The sequence below is a fragment of the Gallus gallus genome, chromosome 19, assembly GCF_016699485.2.
Source record: "Gallus gallus isolate bGalGal1 chromosome 19, bGalGal1.mat.broiler.GRCg7b, whole genome shotgun sequence".
NCBI lineage: Eukaryota > Metazoa > Chordata > Aves > Galliformes > Phasianidae > Gallus > Gallus gallus.
The window spans coordinates 3777800-3799702 of record NC_052550.1 but is presented as its reverse complement, the minus strand read 5'-3'; the positions used below and the strand labels follow the sequence as shown (position 1 = coordinate 3799702).

Below are 21903 nucleotides of genomic sequence, written 5' to 3'. Positions count from 1 at the left end.
GCTGAGCTGGGCACTGCGAGGCATCTCCAGCATTTCCTGAGAGGCGCGGCTGGGAGCGGGGCTGGCAGGATGCAGGCAGGGATGCTGCAGGCTGGGGGGCCATCATGGGCAGGGGCTGGATCCCCATGTGCTGGGCTGAAATTCAGGGCCTCACACTGCTGCAATGGGCAAAGCACAGAAGTGTTGGCTGTGAGACCCCATACCTGCGCTGTATCCCATCAGCCATTCCCTGGGGTGGGGGTTGCTTTGCTGTAGAGTAGCTGGGGGAGGTTTTGGGGTGTTGTCTCCAAAGCTCCCCAGCAATGGCAGCACTCTTCACCGCACCCCTGCCAGTACAGGAGACAGCTCCTGGACAGAGCTGAGGGGCACCAAGATAGGAACATGGCTCTACTCTGCCTCTGTGTTGGGGAACCACTTCTGAAAACACAGAGAAGTTTCCCCTGATGGGTTGAATCTTCCAGAACATTCCTGTTAGCCTCACCTATTGCCCTTCGCTTGGCACTGCCCTGCCACTGACTCAGCATGCTGCCACCCCACAAGCACAAAGCGAGCAGAACAAATGCATGCATGCTGCAGGAAATGGGGAGCATGGGAGAAACCCAAAGCCACAAAGCCTGAGGCCCAGGATCAGATGCTCGGTGGCATGCCTACATCCTGACCCCAAGAGACATGAAAGCAGTCACGCAAAGAGCCAAAAGCAATGCAAAGAGCTGATGCTAATCACATAAGATTGAAGGCTGATACCGCTATCGAGCGGAGCAGGCAAACCTTATAAGCTGAGATATCTGTCAGGAGAGCAGCAAATAACTTACTGTATGAAACGAGGCCTTTTAGGGAAGGCGCTTCACCCCTGCCAAAGCCATGGGGATAATGAAAATAGGACAGCTAAATTTAACAGCAAAATGACTTGTAAAAGAGTCACTTCCAACCTTCTCCCTGGTACTTGGAGTCAATAAAATGGTTATAACATGGATTTAGCAAAAATAGTTTCCATCGGGAGATAATGGGCACCACCCAGCGTGATGTCCCTTGGAGCCACCTTGCAGTGGACATGCAGCACGCAGCACCATGCCCATGGCACCCAACTGTTGGCCAATCAGCAGCCAAAGCTTGCCTACTGCACCTGGCCCACGTCATGGTGCTTGCATCTCCCTGGGCTGAACGCTTGCTAAATGACTTTATGGCCGGGAGTGTGATGGCATTGCCAAGCTACCTGTCCCCATAACAATGTGAGGCAGCACCGAGCAGTGCCAGCTGGTTGGCGTATCTGCGTGCCATCAGCGCTGTTTGCAGTGATTCTTCCCCCGGAGATAACCCTGCAGCCTGCCAGATGGTGGCCGTAGGGAAGCACTGTGCGTGAGCCTATGAATTAAACTGTGTTTGTATGGGACGTACCTGCCCCTGGGCTGTGGTTGCCTGCAGAACTTCACTGGGTTCCTGGAGCCATGCTGCTGTGCAGGTGCTGGGATCCCTGTGCCAGACTGGGGCTTCCCTCTGTTAAAGCTCTCTGGTGAACCTATGACTGCAAGGGCTAACACAAAAATAATTGAAAAAGAAAAACACAACAGTGGGGACAGAGCATAAAACTGGACAGAGGTGAGGACAATGAATCCATCAGCTCCATTCTGGGAGATAAAAAAGCACATAACAGCAAACACTGCATTAACACCCCAGTGTTAGCACTTTGGACCAGGCTGCCTAAACGCTGGATTAGGGTTAGGGTTAAGGTTAGGGTTAGGGTTAAGGTTAGGGTTAAGGTTAGGGCCACCCTCCTTGCCTGGCACTGCCAAGCCCCCAGCACCAGGCTCAGTTGCATCCACTGTCCCCATCAGCTCCAAGGGCTGTGACCAACCCAAGAGCATCCTGGCTACACTGCTCCTCCTGCCCTGCTCATTGCACAGCCTCTGCTTGGGGCTGCCCAGAGGAAAAAATTATAGTGTTTTTAATGGGGATATCTGGGAATGCGAGGGCATCCTCACTTCACAGTGAAACCTGGACCACCAAAGGGTTCAAAGAGGGGGTCTGAAAGCCGCCACACATACCCTCATCCCAAAAAGCAAAGCTGGGGTTGGCACTACCCAGGCTTTCCAGGCTCTCAAGCATTGCTTCTCCAAAATATTCTAGTGGGGGGGTGCTGGAAATAATAATAGATGAAGCTCATTACACAATCCAGACTCACACTTGGCAGCTTCCAGCATGGAGCTCTGAATTTCAGCACAAAAAATGTGCAGCACGCTGCAAATCTGGGGGCCGAGAGGAGTGAAACACAGTGACAAGTGGGGTGGAAATATGACAGTGGGTGCAAGGGAGACTTGTGTTGTCTGAGGTTGCCAGGCAGAGCCCTTGCATGTTGGTGGCTGCTCCCAGCAATTTTAGCTTGCCCTGGGCCCTGTGCTCCTGCTGGCTGGAGGAGATGCTCCCACTGCCCATAGGAAGGGCAGGGAAAGAAAAACCCAAAACTGGCAGATACGTACAAGCGAGGACTACGAAACGGCATGTTCAGCTTTCTTTCCAATTTTAACTTGTCCTTGACCTCCCTTCGCTCCTTCCCAGCAGCGCTGGCTCTGCTCTGCACAACGCCCCAGTGCAGACAGACAGAGGGATGTTTTTGGTGGTGCTCAGCGCTTGGCAGAGATGTTTGCATCCCGGGTTGCCATGGCAACTCGCATCCCTGGTTGCGGGCTTGGCAGCTGCAAGGCAAGTGAGTGACACCGGGATGCTGAGGGCACTGACGGGTTTGGTGCATCCATCCAATGCCAAAGGCTTCCCATGGGGTACAGAGGCTCCTGGGGTATTGTAGGGTTAGCAGCCGCTCTAGGTGTCAGGCTCCAATGGCACACGCTGTCTCATTGGTGAAAGGCACAGAGACAAAAAAGGGGTTGGGGGTGATTCTGTGCTCACTGTGTTCCCAGGAGCAGCTGCGTTGGGTTGGTTTGATGGTCCAGCTGGCATGGAGGTGGCCCTACGGCAGGCTGCATTTGGTGCATTCGGCAGGATGATGCTAACCAATGTCCTCTTCCAAAACCCCTCTCGGCTGCTCCATGGCTCTCTCTGAGCCCTTCCTCAGGACTCCACCAGCTTCGCAGCTCCTTTCTCCTCCTCACTGCATTGGGAAGGGGCACATGGGGCCACATCACAGCAGAAACACACGTGGAGGGACTCACTGTGAACTCTGATTTGGTCCAAAGCACGACATGGCAGGATTTTCCATGCAAAACATGACCACGAGAAGAGCTTTGGGTGATCTGGGGCCATGAGTTTCCATCTCCAACTGTTCTGTTCCAGTCCCCAGCAGAGGCCAAATGCTTTCATTATTCCTTCTTTATTAATTATTTCTTTTGGAGATCATTGCAAGGCTTATCCAAACCTACTCAGCCGGGGGGAGCTAAGGTGAGGACTATTCTGGATGCAGTCAAAATTAGCACAGTTATTTGTGTTGCAAATTAGCTGGTACTTTAAAAATTCCCAAGTTGGATCGTGCCACTTCTTTCACTTCGCCTTTTGTCGTCTGATGCCAGAGACAAGCTCAGCTCCATTTCTAGTTTGGCTGCCCTGAGTACCCACAAGAAATCCCAATCTGGTGAGCACAGCTCCTTTTAGGGCTGAAGAATGCCCTCAGACACCGCGTGCAGCTCCAAGGGCTCCCAGCTGCCCCCCAAACCTGCACAGGCGGGCGAAGACAGAGGGGAGAATGGCAAAGAAAAAGAAAAGAAAAAGCACAAAAACCACAGAAAATCCGGAGTTGTCCAGTAAAATTGCTTTTATTTCTGTAATTTCCTAAGTATAAAACAAATCAGCCCAATATTGTGTGAACAGAGTGGTCGGCGTGCATGTGACGGCGACAAGCCTGGTGGCTGCGCCGCGGGCACTGGGACGCGACGTCAGAAGCAATAATTGAGTGGAAAAATATCTCTCATATAATAAAATAGGAAACCTCATTTCTTTCAGTTCTACCCCTCAAGTAACGCCCTCCCCCCACCCCAGATATAGTGATTTACCTCTTGCTACGAAGCACAAACTCAGATTCTGGATTTGGTGTGGGCATCCCGTATCATTCCACAAGCACATCCTCAGGCTGAAGCCATGCTATGGCCTCACTGCTCATCCTCCATTGGCTCCCACGTGCCCAATCTGAGCTCTTATCACTGCCACCCTATGCAGATGTAGGCTCACTTCATGCCCCACATCCACCCAAAGCTGAATGGCACTGAGAGGGCAGGACCAGGGTTGGGTGACCCTTTGCATCTGGGCTAAGAGACAGAGTCATGCTGGGTATGGACCAAAACCAGAGTAGATCCCACTGTGATGCTCTCAGCTCTGGGATCTCTCGTTTGAACAAACACCAGCACACAACAAACCCTGCTCTGCCATTCATCCTCACTCAAGCACAAAGGAAAAAGAATCTGGCCTGTGGATATTCTCCTACTTCACTAAAATATCTGTACTATAAAGCCTCTGTCACCAAACAGAATGGAGTGAAACCCGACCAGAGGGGGGGTGAGAAATTAAACGACGAGGGGAAAAAGAGAGATGTGGTTCAACCAGTGAGAAGGGGAAATGGGATGCCTGCCCTGGGTTTCCTGCACTCACCACCTAGTTCTGAGATGGGTCTGGAAGTTCACAAGGAGAAGGCAAACACATTTGGCTGCTGCCAGAAGAACAAACCTTTGGATGGGGCTCTGTTCTGAGTTCTTGCCCACAATGGCTCACGTTTGGTAACTCACAATGCAGCCAAATGGCAACACAATGGCACAGCACTGCCCATGGTGGCACGGTGTAGGTCAATGGTAAAGAACCCAAACTTGGCTTCACATTAACAATAAAATGACCCAAGCACGACCTCTTCCAATGGCCTTCTGCTGGTGGGCACAAAGGATGTCTGTTACCATCACCCCAAGCTCTCTGGCATCATAGGAGACCAAGCAAAAATCACAGAATCATAGAATTATATAGAATCATTTAAATGGGGAGGGACTTTTAAAGGTCATCTGGTCCAGCAGGAATTTAATAAAGAGTTAAAGTGCCATGATTTCATCTCTCTGAGATTTTTTTCATTTAATTCTCCATACATATAAGAAATTCCTACCCATCACTCAGTGCTCATTATTGGGACCTTTGCACACACACACATCTTTGGGTCGAATTAACAATCCCACAGCAGCCATTTATGCTCAGGGTGAGCAGATGGACTGAGCAGGTCCCCTTAGGTGGGACAGACAGTTGGGCTGATGTGTCCCAGAGAGAGGCACTGGGAAGCTGAAAACCTCACCAGATCCTACTGACGGGCTGGGATGCTCTGAATCAGCTCCGACCTCTCCCACGTTATCTTCCAGCCCCAGAGAAACAGAAGAACATCTCCTCTGAAGTCCCTGAGCTGGTACTGGATAAAACGCTGTGCTGACATTGGGTGCTGGATGAAATTCCTGCTGGGTATCGCCCTGCACAGAGAACTGGGGATGATCTGTACCAAACCATGGAGAAATCCACCCTTTTTGTGAAGGGCAAACCCACACCTGCAGCCCTATGGAAGCCCTGTGGAAGGTGGAAGCAGTACCTGGGGCATGTCCTGTTCCTCTGCACCGGGCTGAGTCTCATTTGTGGGGAAAATTGCCCTTTAAGAGGAACTGGTTGTCCCCATGGGAACACCAATTAACTCAGACATAATGTTTGAAAAATAAAACTTCTTCAAGACAAAGTATAATATTTTTTAAAAAATCAGCAACAACCTTCTAACCACAGAGTAACTATAAAGATCTTCCTAAAGAGCTCCATATTAAAATTCCTTGAATACATTATATATTAAATACAGTAACAACATCTCATGCAAGGTTTTCTGTACAATTAGATCAGCTCAGTAGTATAACAATTCTGTACATTCCCATTGGTCTGGGGGCTCTGCTCATCTTTGTCAATGCTGGTGATGGAGAAAAGAAAGAAGGATGGCTTCTGCTCATAGTGCCCAGGGCAAGGTGTGCTCCTGCCCATGGGAAAGAGGAACAAGAAAAGCACTGGAAGCTTTTAAGAGGCAAAAAAAGTAAGGGAGCAAGATGCTATCGCAAAGCCTGGCTCTAGTGCTGCTGGGTCCTCCAGGCTGGGACGTGGGAGAAAGCAAAGGTAGAGGGTAGCTAAGCATCACCAGGATGGATCGTGGGGAGAAGGAAGGAAAATGGGAAGGAGCGTGTGGGGAGCTGGGATGGATGACCCACCCTGCAGCTCAATGGACTGAATCCCAAAACTGCCCTGATCCACCACCTCCCACTGCAGCCTGCGCCATCCTCCTGGAGGAGACAACCAAGCTGGTGTCCTACCAAGGGGTGCTACTGGGGGACGTTCTGTACAAGCATACATTCATTCCCATCCTGATGGTGGGTGTCAGGGATGTGCTGTGCAAGACAGTGGGGTTCCCCATAGCAGAGGACACAAACTCATGGTTCCCCTAAGGACTTACACTCTATGCACAGCTCCCGGCAGGGAAATAATTGAAAATAACTGAGCAAAGGAAGCGTGACCAGGAGCAAGTGGGGACAAGAGGACACCTTGTTCATCCCCACGCTTGGCTTCAAACACCTCCAGAGGAGATGGCTGCACCTTGAGCAGTGCCAGTAGGAGCTCACAAGACATCGGATGGAGGGGAACGGACAAAACCACGCCACGATTTGGTGTAGGATGAACCTGAGAAGGCGAAGGGCCAGAGGACAGCAGGACAGGGAGACCTCCAGCTTCTGCTGCACACACACACAACCATGGCACCAGCGGTCCTCCAGGACACCTCGCCCTGATGCTGTCCCTAGCACCACCGCACCCCACAGACCCCATCTCACGCCTCCAGCCCCAACCCCCCCACGGTTCCCTGCCCTGACTCAGCTCACTGTGCTGGGACAAAGCTTTGTGAGAGGGCCTCCAATGCTGCAGGAACAAATCCCCAAGGAACCACGTTCCGACCACCCCGCGGCCCCATAGCTCCATCCCCAAAGCCCTCCGCCAGTTGGCCAGCGATTGCACTGTTATGTACAGGAAAAGGAAAGTGACAAAACAAAAACAAAACAAAACAAAAAAATCAGGGTTTTTTCTTTTCGACGATTCACCCGCATTTGTCTGGTAGTGGGACACATGCATGTCCTGCTGGCTGCTAGCGGTGGGCACGCATGCAAACCCTCAGTCCGAGTTACACGTTTGGGGTCCTTTAGCCTGGAGCATCTCCTTCGTGTCATTCATTTCTTGTCCTCTTCTCCTGAAACAAAAGAAAACAAGAGGGAAAAGCATTGGTGGGGGTTTGGGAGCTGCTCGTGCTGTGTCTTGATATCCACATGCACTTCCAAGCACAAGGACCAAGTGACCTGTGGCAATTCTATAGCGCTTCTCAAACTAGAAGAGGGAGATTTTGGTTAGATGTTAGGGGAAAATTCTTTATTCAGAGGGTGGTGAGGCCCTGGCACTGTTGCCCAGAGAAGTGTGGGTACCTCATCCCTGGAGGTGCTCAAGGCCATGGATGGGGCCCTGGGCAGCCTAAGCTGGTGTGGGCAGCCAGCCTATGGCAGGCAGTTGGAATAGGATGATCTTTGACGTCCCTTCCACCTCTACCATTCTATGATTCTCAGCCTGGGCTCCATAGGTGCCAGCATGCACAGCAGTGTGAGGCTCAGTCCATTTTCCTGCTTGGGGAACAGAGGCATGGCAGCAGGCTGGTTCCAGTCACTGAACACACTGCAAAAACTATGGGAGAAAACAGATTTTGGAATGGTCACAGCCCAGGACTGCAAACATGTGTCCTGCCTCAGCCTGGGGACAGTGCCCGCTTCCAAGGAAGGGGCCAAACAACAGGACAGAAAGGAGGAAAAAAATAGCAAACAATCCAACTTTTTCCCAACTTCTGCCAAAATTTCCTTCTAGCAATGCTTGCAAGACCCTTTGTATCCCAAGACAAAACAAGCTGTTACTGCAGCAGCATCCCTCAGCCACCTGATGCTAAACCTCATTGCAAAGCTCGGAGCCACCCACCCAGCACTGCATGGGCACTCCAGGCAGTGAGTGGCTCTGTGTCAGCTGCAGCCTTCCCCAGCTGCTCTGCACTGAAGCTGTGCAAGACGTGGGAGCAGGAATGGGGATAGGAAGGGGACTCAGCTGTACACCGACAGCCGGCATCTAACTGCAGCCATGTGCCCCTCAACCCCAGCTGAAGCTCTTGAAAATGTTTCTCTAAGAGAAGTCCCAGCACACACCATAGGTTCAGCAGGATCCAGTCCCACAGTGCCCTTAAACTCCTGTAATTCTGTATCCAAACACTGACAGCTCAGCTTGGGGTCTGCCTCCTTGTGTTTGGCTTTAGTTGTAATGCGCTCCCATAAAGGGTGATGCTGCAGGGACGCAGCCCAGCACCGATCCCAGGGAGCTGCTGCAGGCCAGGGGCTCTGACAGTCACACATCCCCTGCAGAGAGCCCCAGAGAAAGGGACATCCTCCCTCCCTCCTCATCCACAGAGGTGGGTATGTGATGGGGATGTTGCTGCAGCTTTACAGTGAGCGAGCACAAGGATTTTGGTCCCTGCAAATGAGGGAGGGCTCTGACTCAGGCTGGGATAGGGAATGGTGAAGCCCCTATGTCCCAGTGAGGATGCTGCTCAATGCCTTGGACAAGCTGAAGACACCGCAGTGGCAACACTGACCCTTGCAATGGGTTTGCTTTGGGGTTTGGACCCCGTGTCTGGGTTTTGTGCCTTTTGAAATCCACTGAGAAAACAGACTTCAGTAAGATCTGAGCACAAACACCTGGAAATCGTCCTTCTGCATGCCCAGGGGCTCACAACGTGCAACATACTTAAACACACAGAGGACAGCAAGTAATACTAGGGCAAGAGGTCCTTGAGGGCCGGCAGCCCCTGCAGTGACCTGGTGTGCACATGGGGAAAGACCAGGAGGCCCTGCAGAGCACCTCCACCCTCTCAGCCAGGATATGTGCAGGTCATACCATGCCAGCCCTGCTCCCACTCACGCTGTTCCCCAAAATGGAAACAGCAGAAAACTTCAGTGTACACATGACAGAGCGGTGGGGTGGGGAGAGGAACGCAGAATACTGAGATCAGGGTGAAAACCCCCAGTCTCAGCTTTCTGCAGCCTCAGGGATGAGGAAAACTCAGTGTAATGGAAACACCATTTATCTCAATCTGATCAACGGAGAAACATTTCCATGCAAAACCTGAATCAGCAAAACTCACAGCTAAACATTGGCAGCCGTCAACCCAATGCCCTTGGCCATCCCTTAGATTTTGGCCTCTCTGCTGCAGGTCCCATGCTCGAGACCAACCCCAAGCCCTGCCTAGCCAAATCTGCTGGGATCCGGTGTGGGTAGGTCCCCACAGTACTCGACAAGGCTTCAGCAGAAGCATGGGCACGTGGGGATGAGACACGTGGGGATGCCCACCCTTGCTCTGGAGTCCTGCAGGTTTTCAACTGGTGCTCCCCGCTCCATGTGTTTCTTACTGTCCTGAGAATCCCTGGCAAAAAAACCACAACACCACATTTATAAGTGGCTTTGTTGTTGTTGTTGTTGTTGTTGTTGTTGCTGTTTGCCAAACTCCAGAGGAATTAGGATGATGCAGGATTTTAATGATTTCTTTTAAATGCGATGATTGAAGCGTGATTTTGCCGTGATTGAGTAGCTGCATCAGAATCCCTTACTGGATAAAACACAGAGCGAGTGGTGGGCATGCACAGCACCATGACTAGGGGGGCTCAAGGGATCTGGCACTTCAGGGACATGGCACTGGGGACCAGAAGCAGGGAACACTCCAAGCTGGTGTTAGGCTTCAAGAGGATCATCCCTCTCCAGAAACCGCCTCCAGAAACCTCACTTCGAGCTGGGTTGTTATAGCAAAACACAAAGTGTGGGAGACAGAAACACTCATCCTCAGAGCACAGATGGTGAAGCAAAGACCAAGGCCATGCATGGGATGTGGCAGCCAAGAACCCAACCAGCTCTCCTACATCCCAGCCCAGCGCCGCGCCTGAAGATTGCTGCTATGTGATGAGATGTGCTGGGATGATGCAAGGCATCCATCAAGTCCAACAAGAGATGCGACAATTAAATAACATTACACCAGGAACAATTTCCAACTGGTCTGCAAAAACAAGAGCACCTCCACCTCTCAGTGGACAGGGAAGTCTTGGATTTCCAATCCAAGATTTCCAGGTTTTTTGCATTCACACTACACTGGCAGAAACCAAACTGGGCCACCATGATGCCCCAAATCTCCCCCTGGTCAGACCTGCCTTCAGCTCTGAAATGCAAGAACCTGGCCCTGAAGGTTTAACTCAGCACTGAGATATCACCCACAGCAGTGTCTTTTTCAAGAAATGAAAGGAAACGATGATATCATCCACTCAGAGGGCTGTCTAAACACGTGTTGTGATTTACAGCGCGTGGGAACCATGGACCTGCTGGACCTGCTGTAAACAGGCTCCCACCACACGCACCCTGCATACAGCCCAGCCAATGGCAACCCCAGTAAAACCAGCTTGTAAGGTGTACAGCTCCTACTGGGTCTTAAAACAGAGGTGGCAAACATGAGACAGGGAGAGCCACGGAGGGGTGCAAAAAAATCAAAGGGACTTCTGTTGGAAAGCACTCTTTGATTCCTTTTGCTTTAAAGGAAGGAATCCAGTTCCCAGAGGTTCGAGAGGAGCTGGATAAACACATGTGGCAGATTTATCTGTTGTTCCTGCCTGCACCGAGCATTTCCAGCAGACTGAGTATCAACCACTCTGCATGGCGTGGCAGCTGGGGAGGAAGGGGCGGGAGAAAAAGTCCCTTATTCACAGCTGAGAAAGCAGAGGTGGATGGACATGCAGTGCAGACATCATGTGAGTTACCCCGAGCCATCACCAACCCGAGCACAGCACCACGGGGCTGACAACCCAGCACTGTGCTGCCCATTCTCACCCTCCAGGTGGTTACGGGAAAGGTACTTGAGTCCTTCGTCGAGCAGGATGACGGGCAGGGAGATCTTCAGGACAACCACCCACTGCGGCCAGCTCAGCGGGGTCACTTGGAAGATGAGCTGCAAGGCAGAAAAGGGTTTGATATGTTAATTGGGAAGGAGATGGGATTTCTTTTTATTGCAGAGATGAGGTTAGCTTCTGTTGCAGGATACAGATTGAGAAAACATTGTTCCAGGTACAAGGAGGGAGGATCCAGACAGCTCAAAGGGCAGGACTGTCATCATTCCAAGAAGAGTCACAAGTGATGCACCTCACTTCTCCCTCAGATGGAGAAAGTGAAGCACAAGCTAGAATCATTAAGGCTGGAAAAGGCCTCTAATCTCATCTAGTCCAACTGTTCACCCACCACCACTACTGCCCACTGACCACATCCCTCCTGTGCCACATCTCCACGGTCCTTGAACACCTCTGGGAGTGGTGACTCCACCACTCCCTGGGCAGCCTGTGCCAGTGCCCAACCACTCTTTCAGAGTTTTCCTAACACCCAACCTGAACCCTAGCACTGTATGCACACACCCAGTGGCATAACAAGGGACAACGTCACCTCCTGGGCACAGTGAGCCACTTCTTGACAAACACCCTTAGGTATCAACTGAGGCATCACCAGCCTTGTACCTCAAAGGGAGGTGATGGCTCCAAAAGATCTGCATCACCTCCTGGAGGCAGTCACACAGCTTTGTGCTGTCTATAAGTACAGCATCTGACTTAGGTAAATGCTTGCTGCAGCAGGGTGACTCCTGGTGCCATGGTAGTTCGAGCCCCAGGACTTGGGGACATTTGTCCCAGACCCAGATGGTACCCCAGGGGATGCCCTCAGTCACAAGAGAGGTCCCCAGGCTGCACGCAGAGATGGCACAGGGCACTCACAGGCATGGGCTTGACGTAGAGGATGAAGAAGTGCAGAGCCATGGACATGACGATGGCCCCCAGCAGCCAGATGTTGAGCCATGGGGGCATTCGCAGCAGTGACTGGTTCTCAGAGACACTGGGAAAGCAAGGGGACATCATCAGTGCCAAAAGCCTCGTGGTCCCCACATCTGCCCAAGCTCCTTCACTTCCAGACCGTTCATCTTCAAGCTTTGCCATGACGTGGATCTGGACACCCAACTGGAATGGCTCTGCTGGGTAAAGCAAAGCCCTCAGCCAACTAAGAGTTGCCTAAAGAGATCCAACAAGACTCGGGTCACATGGAGCAATCCTGCAGCCACCCACCTGTTCAGAGCATTGCACATTTCGATTGTCACCAGCACAGACAGAGCCATCGTGGTTGGGTATCGAGACTCGAAGATTTCACAGTTAACTCCTTCGAAGATGGGGTTGTCTTCGGTGCATCGCATGAAGTTCCTCTGCCAGCACAGGAACCCACCAGTAAATACGTCTTTCCCACCAGGAACATGTGACCATCACAACCACAGACAAAAAGGGGTAGGGGAAGACCTCAACTCACCAACTGATGGAAGGAGACCTGCGGTCCCTCAGCGTCATACAAGAACCACCAGGTCGCTGCGCCCACCGTGGCCAGCCCCACGTACACTGTGACCAAGAGAGACTCCTTAGTTGGAGCCTGGCCATGGTCCCCCTGCCCAGCCTTGTGCCAGACCCCTGGGGCTCACCTCCAATGGCCAGGTAACGGAAGAAGAGCCATCCACTGATAAGAGGCTCCTTGGGGTTGCGCGGCAGCTTGTCCATGATGTCCAGATCAGGGGGGTTGAATCCCAGTGCGGTGGCTGGCAGTCCATCTGTCACCAGGTTCACCCACAGCAGCTGCACTGGGATGAGGGCTTCGGGCAGGCCCAGGATGGCTGTCAGGAAGATGCTGCAGGGGGAAAAGCCAGAGGTGTTGAGTTAGAAAGTGTCTGTGTTGCGAAAGGGGAAAGTGAGGAGGAACGCTGGGTTCTAGCGTGCCAAACTCAGTTTAGGGAAATGACTTTTTACATGGTCTAAAAGGGGAATGGCTTAAAACTAAAAGAGAACAGGTTTAGATCAGACATTAGGAGGAAATTCTTTACTCAGAGGGCGCTGAGAACCTGGCACAGCTGCCCAGAAAAGTGTGGGTGCCCCATCCCTGGAGGTGCCCATGGCCGGGTTGGATGAGCAGCCTGAGCTGGTAGGAGGCAACCAGCCCACAGCAGTGGGTTGGAACTGGATAATCTTCTAAGATCCCTTCCAACCCAACCACTCTATGATTCCCTGACACAAGCTGGTGACAAATATCGTCACCAAGATACCCCACAACTGCCGCCTACAACAGGGTTCTCACCACACAACCTCCCCGACGTTGGAGGAGATGAGATAGCGGATGAACTGCTTCATGTTGTTGTAGATGGCTCTGCCCTCCTCCACGGCCGACACGATGGTGGAGAAGTTGTCGTCAGAGAGCACCATCTCAGCGGCTGACTTGGCAACAGCCGTGCCGGACCCCATGGCGATGCCAATCTCTGCTTTCTTCAGGGCTGGGGCATCGTTGACGCCATCGCCCGTCTGCACGAAGTCATGATTAAAGCGTTGCGAGGGCAGGGTCCGGGCAGGGAGGAGGAGGCCGGGGACTCACCATGGCGGTGATCTCATTGAAGGACTGCAGGTACTCAACGATGCGGGACTTGTGCGCCGGCTCAACGCGGGCGAAGCAGCGAGCCTCACGACACGCCTGCCGCTGTGCCTCTGGGGACAGCTCATCGAACTCCCGGCCCGTGTAGGCCTTGCCAGCCACATCCTCGCTCTCTGTGAAGATGCCGATGCGGCGGCAGATGGCCACCGCCGTGCCCTTGTTGTCGCCCGTGATCATGATGACGCGGATGCCGGCCTTGCGGCACATCTCAATGGAGGAAGTGACCTCCTTGCGGGGAGGGTCCAGCATCCCCACGCAGCCCACAAAGGTCAGATTGGTCTGAGGGGACAGCATAGACCATGTTGACCCCAAGAATACAACTACATCCCTCCCCACCGTGAAACTACTGTGGGCACAGTGATTGCAGGGCACTCGGGGAGGAAACTTTTGGGATATTTCCCATCAGTGACTCCCCATAACCTCAGTACAAAGGGATGCTCCCAGCCCCTCCAGTGCTCCTCACACATCTCCACTCACATTCACCACATCCCACTTGGAGGTCCCCAGGTCTTGGCAATCACCCCATGAGGATGAACACCAATGGGATTGGGCCCTTGTCCTTGGGGAAGGACACCAGTGGGACAGAGCCCTTGGCTTTGGGGATGGATACCAGTGGGACAGAGCCCTTGGCTTTGGGGTCAGCCTCATTGCATGCAGCTCTGCTATGGGGATTGCAGAGAATGAGCTGAGCCATTGCACCACTGAGAGAAATCAAGGGAGAAACAGCACCGGGGCAGCTGGAAGCAGGCGGGAATACTTGAGAAATAAGGAGAAGAGCCCCAGTACCTCATAGTGGGTGAAGGTGGTGGAGTCGTGCAACTGCATGGTCTCCCTCTGGACGGGTGCATCATGGGTGGCCAATGCCAGGCAGCGCAGCGTGTCAGTGCCCATGCCCCAGTCCCGGATCTGGCTCAGGATCTTCTCCCTCACAGGTGGGGTCAGTGGAACCTTGGCTGTGCCCACACGGACGTGGGTGCAGCGCTCAATCACGCTCTCTGGGGCACCCTGGGAAGGAGCAGGGGGTGAGGAGCTGCTTCCTGGGGGTCATTCCTGGTCTGCTGCCGTCATCATCCCAGCACAAAGCTCCTTGGTGCACAGGAGACAAATCTGGCTGCATGCAGAGCAACATCCTCTGTGTGTGAGCTTGGGAGCAATGAGTGAGGGATGTATGCTATGGGAGTATGAACCTGGAAACTGAGCATGTCCTGCTAGCACTGAGGTGGAGGAAGTGGTAGCACAAAGTCTGGGAGGAGGAGAAGGGAATCTTCCCAAAATGTGAGCACGAGCACATCCTGGCAGCACAGCGCACTAGGTGGCAGCCTTGACACGAGAGACTGTGGCTGGGAAGGATGAAGTGGACTCAGGTTGGTGGGCATGGGATCTGCCTCATTCCTGACTGCCGGAGGGGCTCCCAACCCACTGTTCCCACAGGGACAAGGGGGGGTCCCACAGAAATAAAAGTGCTGCTGCCTGCAGGATGCTCGCAGTGCCTTTCTGATTTAGGAACACGTGGCCTTGAGCATCATAGCATCTCACCCCATCCCTTTTTGACCCTGATGTTCCCCTTTAATTTGAGATTTGCGATCCCACTATTGCTGCTCTGAAAATAGCTTGCAAGGATGGCAGCTCTGGGTGGCCTCTACTTGACCTGGAGGACAGAGTTCACCCAGAAGCTCTCCGGGTGGGAACACGGGGACACAATTCTTATCAGAGTCAGTGGGGAAATTCCTGCTGTGTCTCCTCCACTCCTTTCTCTTGAGAAGAAAATGCCCTATAAATACTATTTTATTTCTGGTTACAATGGAAGGCTGAACCATTTGGGCATTGCTGTTGGCTGTGGTGTCCAGGCATAAAATGTAGAGCCTGAATTTGGAGGACGGGAAGTTCCTGTGTTCCCAACACCGGGATGCTCAGCATCCTTCTTTTTCCTCCTTCTGCACCACTTTACCTCTTTTTTTCCCCCATCACTTTTGCAGACTGCCTCCTCCCACACCACTTTACCTCCAGGACACCTGGACAAGCCAAGGCAGGAGACAAACCCAAAGGCATCACCGCACCATTAAGCACCAAATCCCACTGGGACACACATGCGGGACCTCACCCCATACCTTGACAAACATCTTGCTGCCAGCAGAGTTGTGACCAGGGCCAGTGGGCGTGCAGTACACCGACATGGACTTGCGGTCACGGGAGAACTCCAGGGTGCACTCCTTCCTCATCAGATGTTTGATCACCTGTGAGACAGCGCTGCTGTTAATAATTCCAGGAGCAAAATGCCCAGAAAGACAGCAGCTGGTCCTTGTCACCCTATCATGTCCCCATATCAGCATAACAGCAGCTGAGCCAGCTCCTGGGAGGATGCGTCTTGTCCCAGAAAAGCCATTTACAGGGCAGCCAAGGCCAATTGGAATTATTTTCCATTGAGGGGAGCAGGGATGCTGTTGTCTACCTTGTTCACTGCGTGGCCAAAGTATTTTGCAATTATTATTTTTTGTTGCTAGGAGGGTGTTGTATATGAAAAATCTAATGGCACGACACCAAATCCAGATGGGAGATGAAGTGCATTTTAACCAGGAGAGGGAGACACGGCAGAGTCAGAGCAGCAGAACAGTCAGTGCTGGAGATTGATACACCAGAAATAGATGTGTTTCCACGAGATAGCCTGGTTCCAGCAGGAACTGCAGTGCTGGGAGCTGGGTTTGATGCATGCTGCAGAGGATGGTTCAGGGCCCCCGTGGTCCTGAAGATTTTCTAAGGCTCAGCCCTGTATGAGCTAAGACATCGCATCCTTGTGCCAGACCAGTGCCTTTATCACCACCCCAAGCCCTCCTCTCATCCCCTTCACTCACTGAATTGCAGGCGTTGGCTCGCTCCACCTTGGAGAGCTTGCTGGTGTCCGTGTCGAACACGTTCATCTTTTCCACCAAGCACGTCAGGGCAGTTTCAGTGGCTTCCCCCACCTTCTCGTAGACTTTTTTTGACTGGAAAGCAGGAAATAACAGAGCTCAAGCATTGAAGCACATTCCCTCAATGCATCTCCAATCCAGGATGCCTCACACGGTGGGACGGGATGAAGCCATGGGTTAAACCCATGGGATGGAGACCAGAAGCCATACACCACATGCAGCACCACAACATCCCTGCTAGAGGGATGCATTCAAGGCACAGAAACCCTTTGCCCAGAAGGGGCAAAATGGGCAAATATCCACTGATTTTGACCCCAAGAAGGCCCAAAGGGAAGGGGAAAGCCCACTGGGAGCCCACAGCAACCTGTCCCCACACACCTCATTGTAGTCCAGTGAGGAATCATTGCAGAGAGCACAGATAGTAGCCAGCTCCACCAGCCCATCGTACTGCCCGCACCGCACCGGCTTCTCGTCCTTCAGGCTGCAGGAGGGAAACAACTGCTCAGAGCCCGGCCCTTTGCGTGGCTACACGAGAAGTGGTGCTCAGCTTCTCCCTGTGTAGCCCTTGGGAAATTTGCTGCAAAGAGGGGGACAGAGCCTGGTTCAGGCTCATGGAGAGGTGATAAAAGCTGGGGTCATTTTGTGCTTTAAGAAATGGAGCAGATGAAATAACACATGGTGCAAATGAACTCTTGAAGTGCCCCAGAATAAAAACGTCAGCAGAGAAACCATGACAACTGGAAATGGTGTTCTATAGACCTTCTGCTCCCCTCGGGTGATCAAAGCAGGGGCAGTGAACAGCTGGTTATAGAGTCAACAGGGTTGGAAATGGTCACTAAGATCACCAAGTCTAACCATCAACCCATCCCCACCGTGACACTAAACCACGACCCTCAGTGCCACTCCACCCTTTTCTCAAAAGCCTCCAGTGGTGGTTATGAAGGTGATGAACCAGAAAAGGGGCAAAGACACCCCAGGGTCTCCACGTGCTCAGTGTCCAGAGGAGCTGTAGGACCAGGTTCCTCTCCCCAACCACCGCTGCCCCGTGGTGGATATGGCCAGGCACATTTTGGGATGAAACAAAACTGATCCAGACCCTAAGAGGGGTAACTGCAGGTTAGAGCTGTGCAAACTCAGCCGCTCACCCGCTTGCTGGAAAAATAATTTGTCAGGCATTTATTAGGATCAGTTTATTCCACTGCAGCTTCCCAATGGAAAGAACATTTTGGAGCCCTTGTTACAGCTCAGGAGCGGAAAACAGGGAGCGGCCAAGAAAATCTGAAAAATCTGTTTGCACAGGGATGAAAGCACTTCAGGCTGCGTTTTGGTGTTTGAGAAAGCAGAAATACTGGGGATGGCTTTTGCAGCGTGTGATGCCCTGTATAGAGCTGGGAAGGGACAGCCGTGCTGGGAAAGGCATAGGTAGAGGCGCTGCTGGCTGCATGCTGCAAATGGACCTGAGAAAGGGAGACTGCAGCCTCAGGAAGGAACAGACAAGCACAGCCCATCAGTCCTCACTGAGCTGAAAAGCTCCCATTGATGCCAGCTTATGACCTACCTCACATTTTAATGGAGACTCTTACTGAAAGATCAAATTGGCTTTATAAATATTCATGAAATTAACTCTGAAGCTGCCATGAAGTGCAGTCACTGCATGGATGAGCAAAGGGGACCACGGCAAGGACAAGACAGGGAACATCTCCCCGCAGTGACACGTGATGGGGAGAGTAAAGAAGCATTTGCTCCCCTCCACGTGCAATACTCAGTGCAGCCACGAACTTTTACCCAACACCCCAATTTCTCCCCAGTTACAGGGGTGAGACTGGGTCTCTCTGTGCAGCCACCAGCTGCACCCTGCAGCACACGGACCATACTCACATCTGTCCCTCGGGGGCATAGGTGGAGCCGGTGATGCTGAACTCATGCAGGCTGCACTGAGTACCCTCCACCTTCTCCATGATGAACATCTGCAAGGGGACAGATGGACACGGAGAGTTAGGCAGCGATTTTCTGGCACGCACCACTCCCAGCTTCCACATTTGCCTCCTCCAGATCTTTTTGTTCCATTGCAGAGCGGCAGTGCCCGGGCAGTTTCTAAGCAGCTGCTGGTATTGTTCTTGGAGCAGGGCTGGGGTTCTGCTGCCCAGCAGGAGGGACAGGATCTGACCAGTCTCAGGACCCCGTGCCCCCCTTCCCAGCCGGCTCCCAGCCACCAGCTTGTGCAGTGCGTTCCCCAGGTTACAGCTTTGTTAATTAAGCCCCAGAGAGTTGTAAAAGTCCCACATGCTCTAATTTGGAGCAATTTTTGCCTTTCAAACACCTTCCAGGCCCATTCTTGCCATTACAGTGAGAGCAATGAGACCAAAAGGAATTAACATGCAATAAAAATCCTCCTCTTTCCACCTCCCCTCGGCTCCTCTTGGCACAGCCCCCAGCACCATCAGCATCACCGTCAGCTCCTGACCTGGCCAGGACGAGGGCACAGCAATGCTCCTGCCTGCCTAATTGTTATTTACGAGCTATGCTGGAGCCAAAAAGCAATATAATTAACAAATAACATTGGTTGGATGGAATGCATGCTCCCAGTCAGGAGGCAGCAATGCCTTCCTCGCTCCACAGTCCTGCTTGGTGGTTTGGGAAAGTGATGCGGGGACAATTACCCTTCATTTCCAGAAGATTTAATTAATTGAAACTTTCCCATGACCCATCATTAAGGCACAGTTGAATTTAGGATGTTGGTTGCTGTGGCATTTGCCCCAAGGCTGAGCATCAGCCCATTCTCCTGGGGACAGCATCTGCATTGTTTCACCCATCTCTGTTCTCTGAGCCCTCCTCTGAGCATCCCTGAGGGGATTTGAAGAAAAGTGCATGGCAAAAAGTGGCAGAAGAGACATGGATCCTCCAGCCACTCACTAACACCCAATAGACCTCAATAAAGAGCCCAAAGATCACACCTCCTTGGGGCAACTGAGTCAGACACTTGAAACAGAGGCAAAGCATGGCTGAAATTTCCTAAATTGGAGGCTTCAGCAATGCAGCACCTGGTCTGAGACAGCACCACAAGGGATTTCTGCAGGGGGAGCATCCTTTGTGTCTTTTCAAGAAGTCCAGTGCCATTGGCTTGCAACTGAGCAAACACCTCCTGGCCCCTTCAGAAAGCATGAGCCTTCCATGCTCAGAAATGCAGGCTGGCCTTTTCAGGATTAAAAATCCTGAAATCATCCACCCCCACCACTGGTGTTTTTGCTTGATACGAGCTCTTTTGTTTTCAAACACAACTATGAAACAATCAGCACTTCCACAATAGCAACTTTCTTACTAGAAAAGGAAAAAAACTAAATAAATCATTCCATGCCCTCTATTTTTCCATGCCTATTTAAAATAGGTGCCATGGAACCCACAGCAAACAGAGGTTACGTCAGATTTCCTGCCTGCTCCTAGCTTGCATGACCAGCAGACATCACAAGGCTATTTGCAGGCTTTGGGGGTGATGTTTCTGCAAATTTCCAGGAAGAAAAGGGGCACGGTGCAAGCAATAGGTGTCCATTTATATATATTTTCTGTGATCTCTTTTAAAAAAGCACTCATCAAAAGGCAGGCGAGGCAGGAGAGCTGTCTGGAGTAGCAGAAGGTTGTAATCAGAGTCATTCACGCATCAGCCAGCCCACGCAGCAGCGTCACTTTCCTCCAATGCCAGAGGTGGCCCCAAGTGACAGCACCCACCAAAAGCCAGCACGGCACAGCCAGCGATGCTGGGAAACCCTGAGCATGGCAGGCATCAAGAGATAACTGACTGGAGTTGTTCTGCAGAGACAGAACTGCTGAATCACGGCACAGCAGGAGGCCTGAACCCGCACGGCATCTCTGCTTTGCGTCCTCAATTCCTGACACTGTCCTTATGCTCCTCAACAATTGAGCTACAGTGCATAAGAGGGTGCTGTAAGTTGTGATGAGTAGGATGGAGTAGAACAAGAGTAGAGGAGAACAAGAGTAGAGTAGAACAAGAGTAGAGTAGAACAAGAGTAGAGTAGAACAAGAGTATAGTAGAACAAGAGTAGAGTAGAACAAGAATTCCAGATGCAAGAGACCCTGCAAAGGTCACTGAGTCCAACTGTTAGACAACGTTGGGGCAGACCCAAAGTTAAAACAAAGTTAAGAGCATCATCCAAATGCACAGGGCATCAGCCACCTCGCTAGGAAGCCGGTTCCAGCATCCACCCTCTTGGTAAAGAAGTTTTTCCTAATTTCTAGCCCAAACCTCCCTGGTAGCAGCAGTGTGAAGCTGTTCTTGTCACAGCTGAGCATATTGTCCAGAAGGAAGCCGTGAGGGGACGGCATCAAAAACCTCACTAAAACCTGGAAAAACCACATCGCTTCAGCCACTAAGTGGGAGATCTGATCTTAGGAGGATATCAAATTTAGATGTCAGAGAGCCCGAGCCACCCATAAGGTGAGCAGTGCAAACCACAGCTTTCATCTGATTTACTGAGTGGGTTTGTGGCTTGACTGCTTCACCACAGTGCCGTCATCTCCAGCAGACCCAGGGCTGGTGTCTGGCACACAGAGACTCGGCCAGCTCAGGCTCTGAGCACATAGAAACACATGGGATCTACACACCTGCATCCCACTGTGCACCCTGGCCACAGGAATAGGTTAAACGTTAACGACTGTTTCTGCGCTCAGATGCTGGGCTTGTCCATCATTATTTATTTTTAATATATACGATTTATTTATACATCATTTGCTTAGGGCCGATGGGAACCTCCCCCTCGTGTGAAACACGGACAGCTCTGTCAGCCCCTTGATCCAGCAGGGCCTCCTTGTAAATCATTTACGGGGCAGAAACATCAGACATTTCCAGTCATTTGTGGCTTGTGCTGAGCAAAGCAAAGCTTGTGGCTGGTTGCTGCTTCACTACCCAATTTTCAGAGAGCAGGGAGGGTGGCCAGGGCCATTTTTCCCCTTGGTGACATATTTTCCATGGTTCTCCTATAAAACTGACGCGCCAAGATCATGAAAAAAGCTTTCCTGAGAAATAATGGGGAAACTGAGAAGCACTGGGACGGCCCAGGCTTTCCTAACAAACCACCATGAACAGCTGGACCCAACTGACCCTCCAACTTTGGCCTCACAGATCCCAGTTTTCTAATTTCGCGTGATCTGGAATTTCTCACCGGTTTGGTTAAAACAGCAGGAAAATGGGCAAGAGAGCAGAAAAAGTGTTGACCACACTGGCTTCTCCAGAAGCTGCGTTAATACTGAAACCCAGCCAGAAGAGATGCTCCATGGAAAGGGAGCCCTGAAATAAGTCTGCAAATCTGCACCTCAACTCTAGGGCGTTCAGAAAAGCTAATGAAAAGGTGAGATTTCTGTTTACCATCACACCAAGATAAGT

At 51.8% G+C, this 21903-nt stretch overlaps 1 protein-coding gene across 3 annotated transcripts in view; it reads right to left on the bottom strand.

Moving 5' to 3' along the window:
• Window positions 1-3745: 3745 nt before the first annotated feature.
• Window positions 3746-21903, bottom strand: part of ATP2A3 (ATPase sarcoplasmic/endoplasmic reticulum Ca2+ transporting 3) — a 36688-nt gene continuing 18530 nt past the window's right edge. For 2 of the 3 annotated variants that reach the window (NM_204891.2, XM_046902291.1), the window contains exons 9-22: window positions 18387-18475; window positions 16887-16989; window positions 16452-16583; window positions 15711-15836; window positions 14389-14607; window positions 13546-13881; window positions 13255-13475; window positions 12608-12810; window positions 12442-12527; window positions 12207-12340; window positions 11862-11979; window positions 10936-11053; window positions 9418-9490; window positions 3746-7231 (exon numbers count right to left, since the gene is read on the bottom strand). In NM_204891.2, coding sequence (NP_990222.1) covers window positions 7156-7231; window positions 9418-9490; window positions 10936-11053; window positions 11862-11979; window positions 12207-12340; window positions 12442-12527; window positions 12608-12810; window positions 13255-13475; window positions 13546-13881; window positions 14389-14607; window positions 15711-15836; window positions 16452-16583; window positions 16887-16989; window positions 18387-18475 — 2034 coding nt within the window. In that variant the 3' untranslated portion in view covers window positions 3746-7155. The remainder of the gene's footprint in view (window positions 7232-9417; window positions 9491-10935; window positions 11054-11861; window positions 11980-12206; window positions 12341-12441; window positions 12528-12607; window positions 12811-13254; window positions 13476-13545; window positions 13882-14388; window positions 14608-15710; window positions 15837-16451; window positions 16584-16886; window positions 16990-18386; window positions 18476-21903) is intronic. The other variant, XM_015295672.4, reaches the window with a different exon arrangement.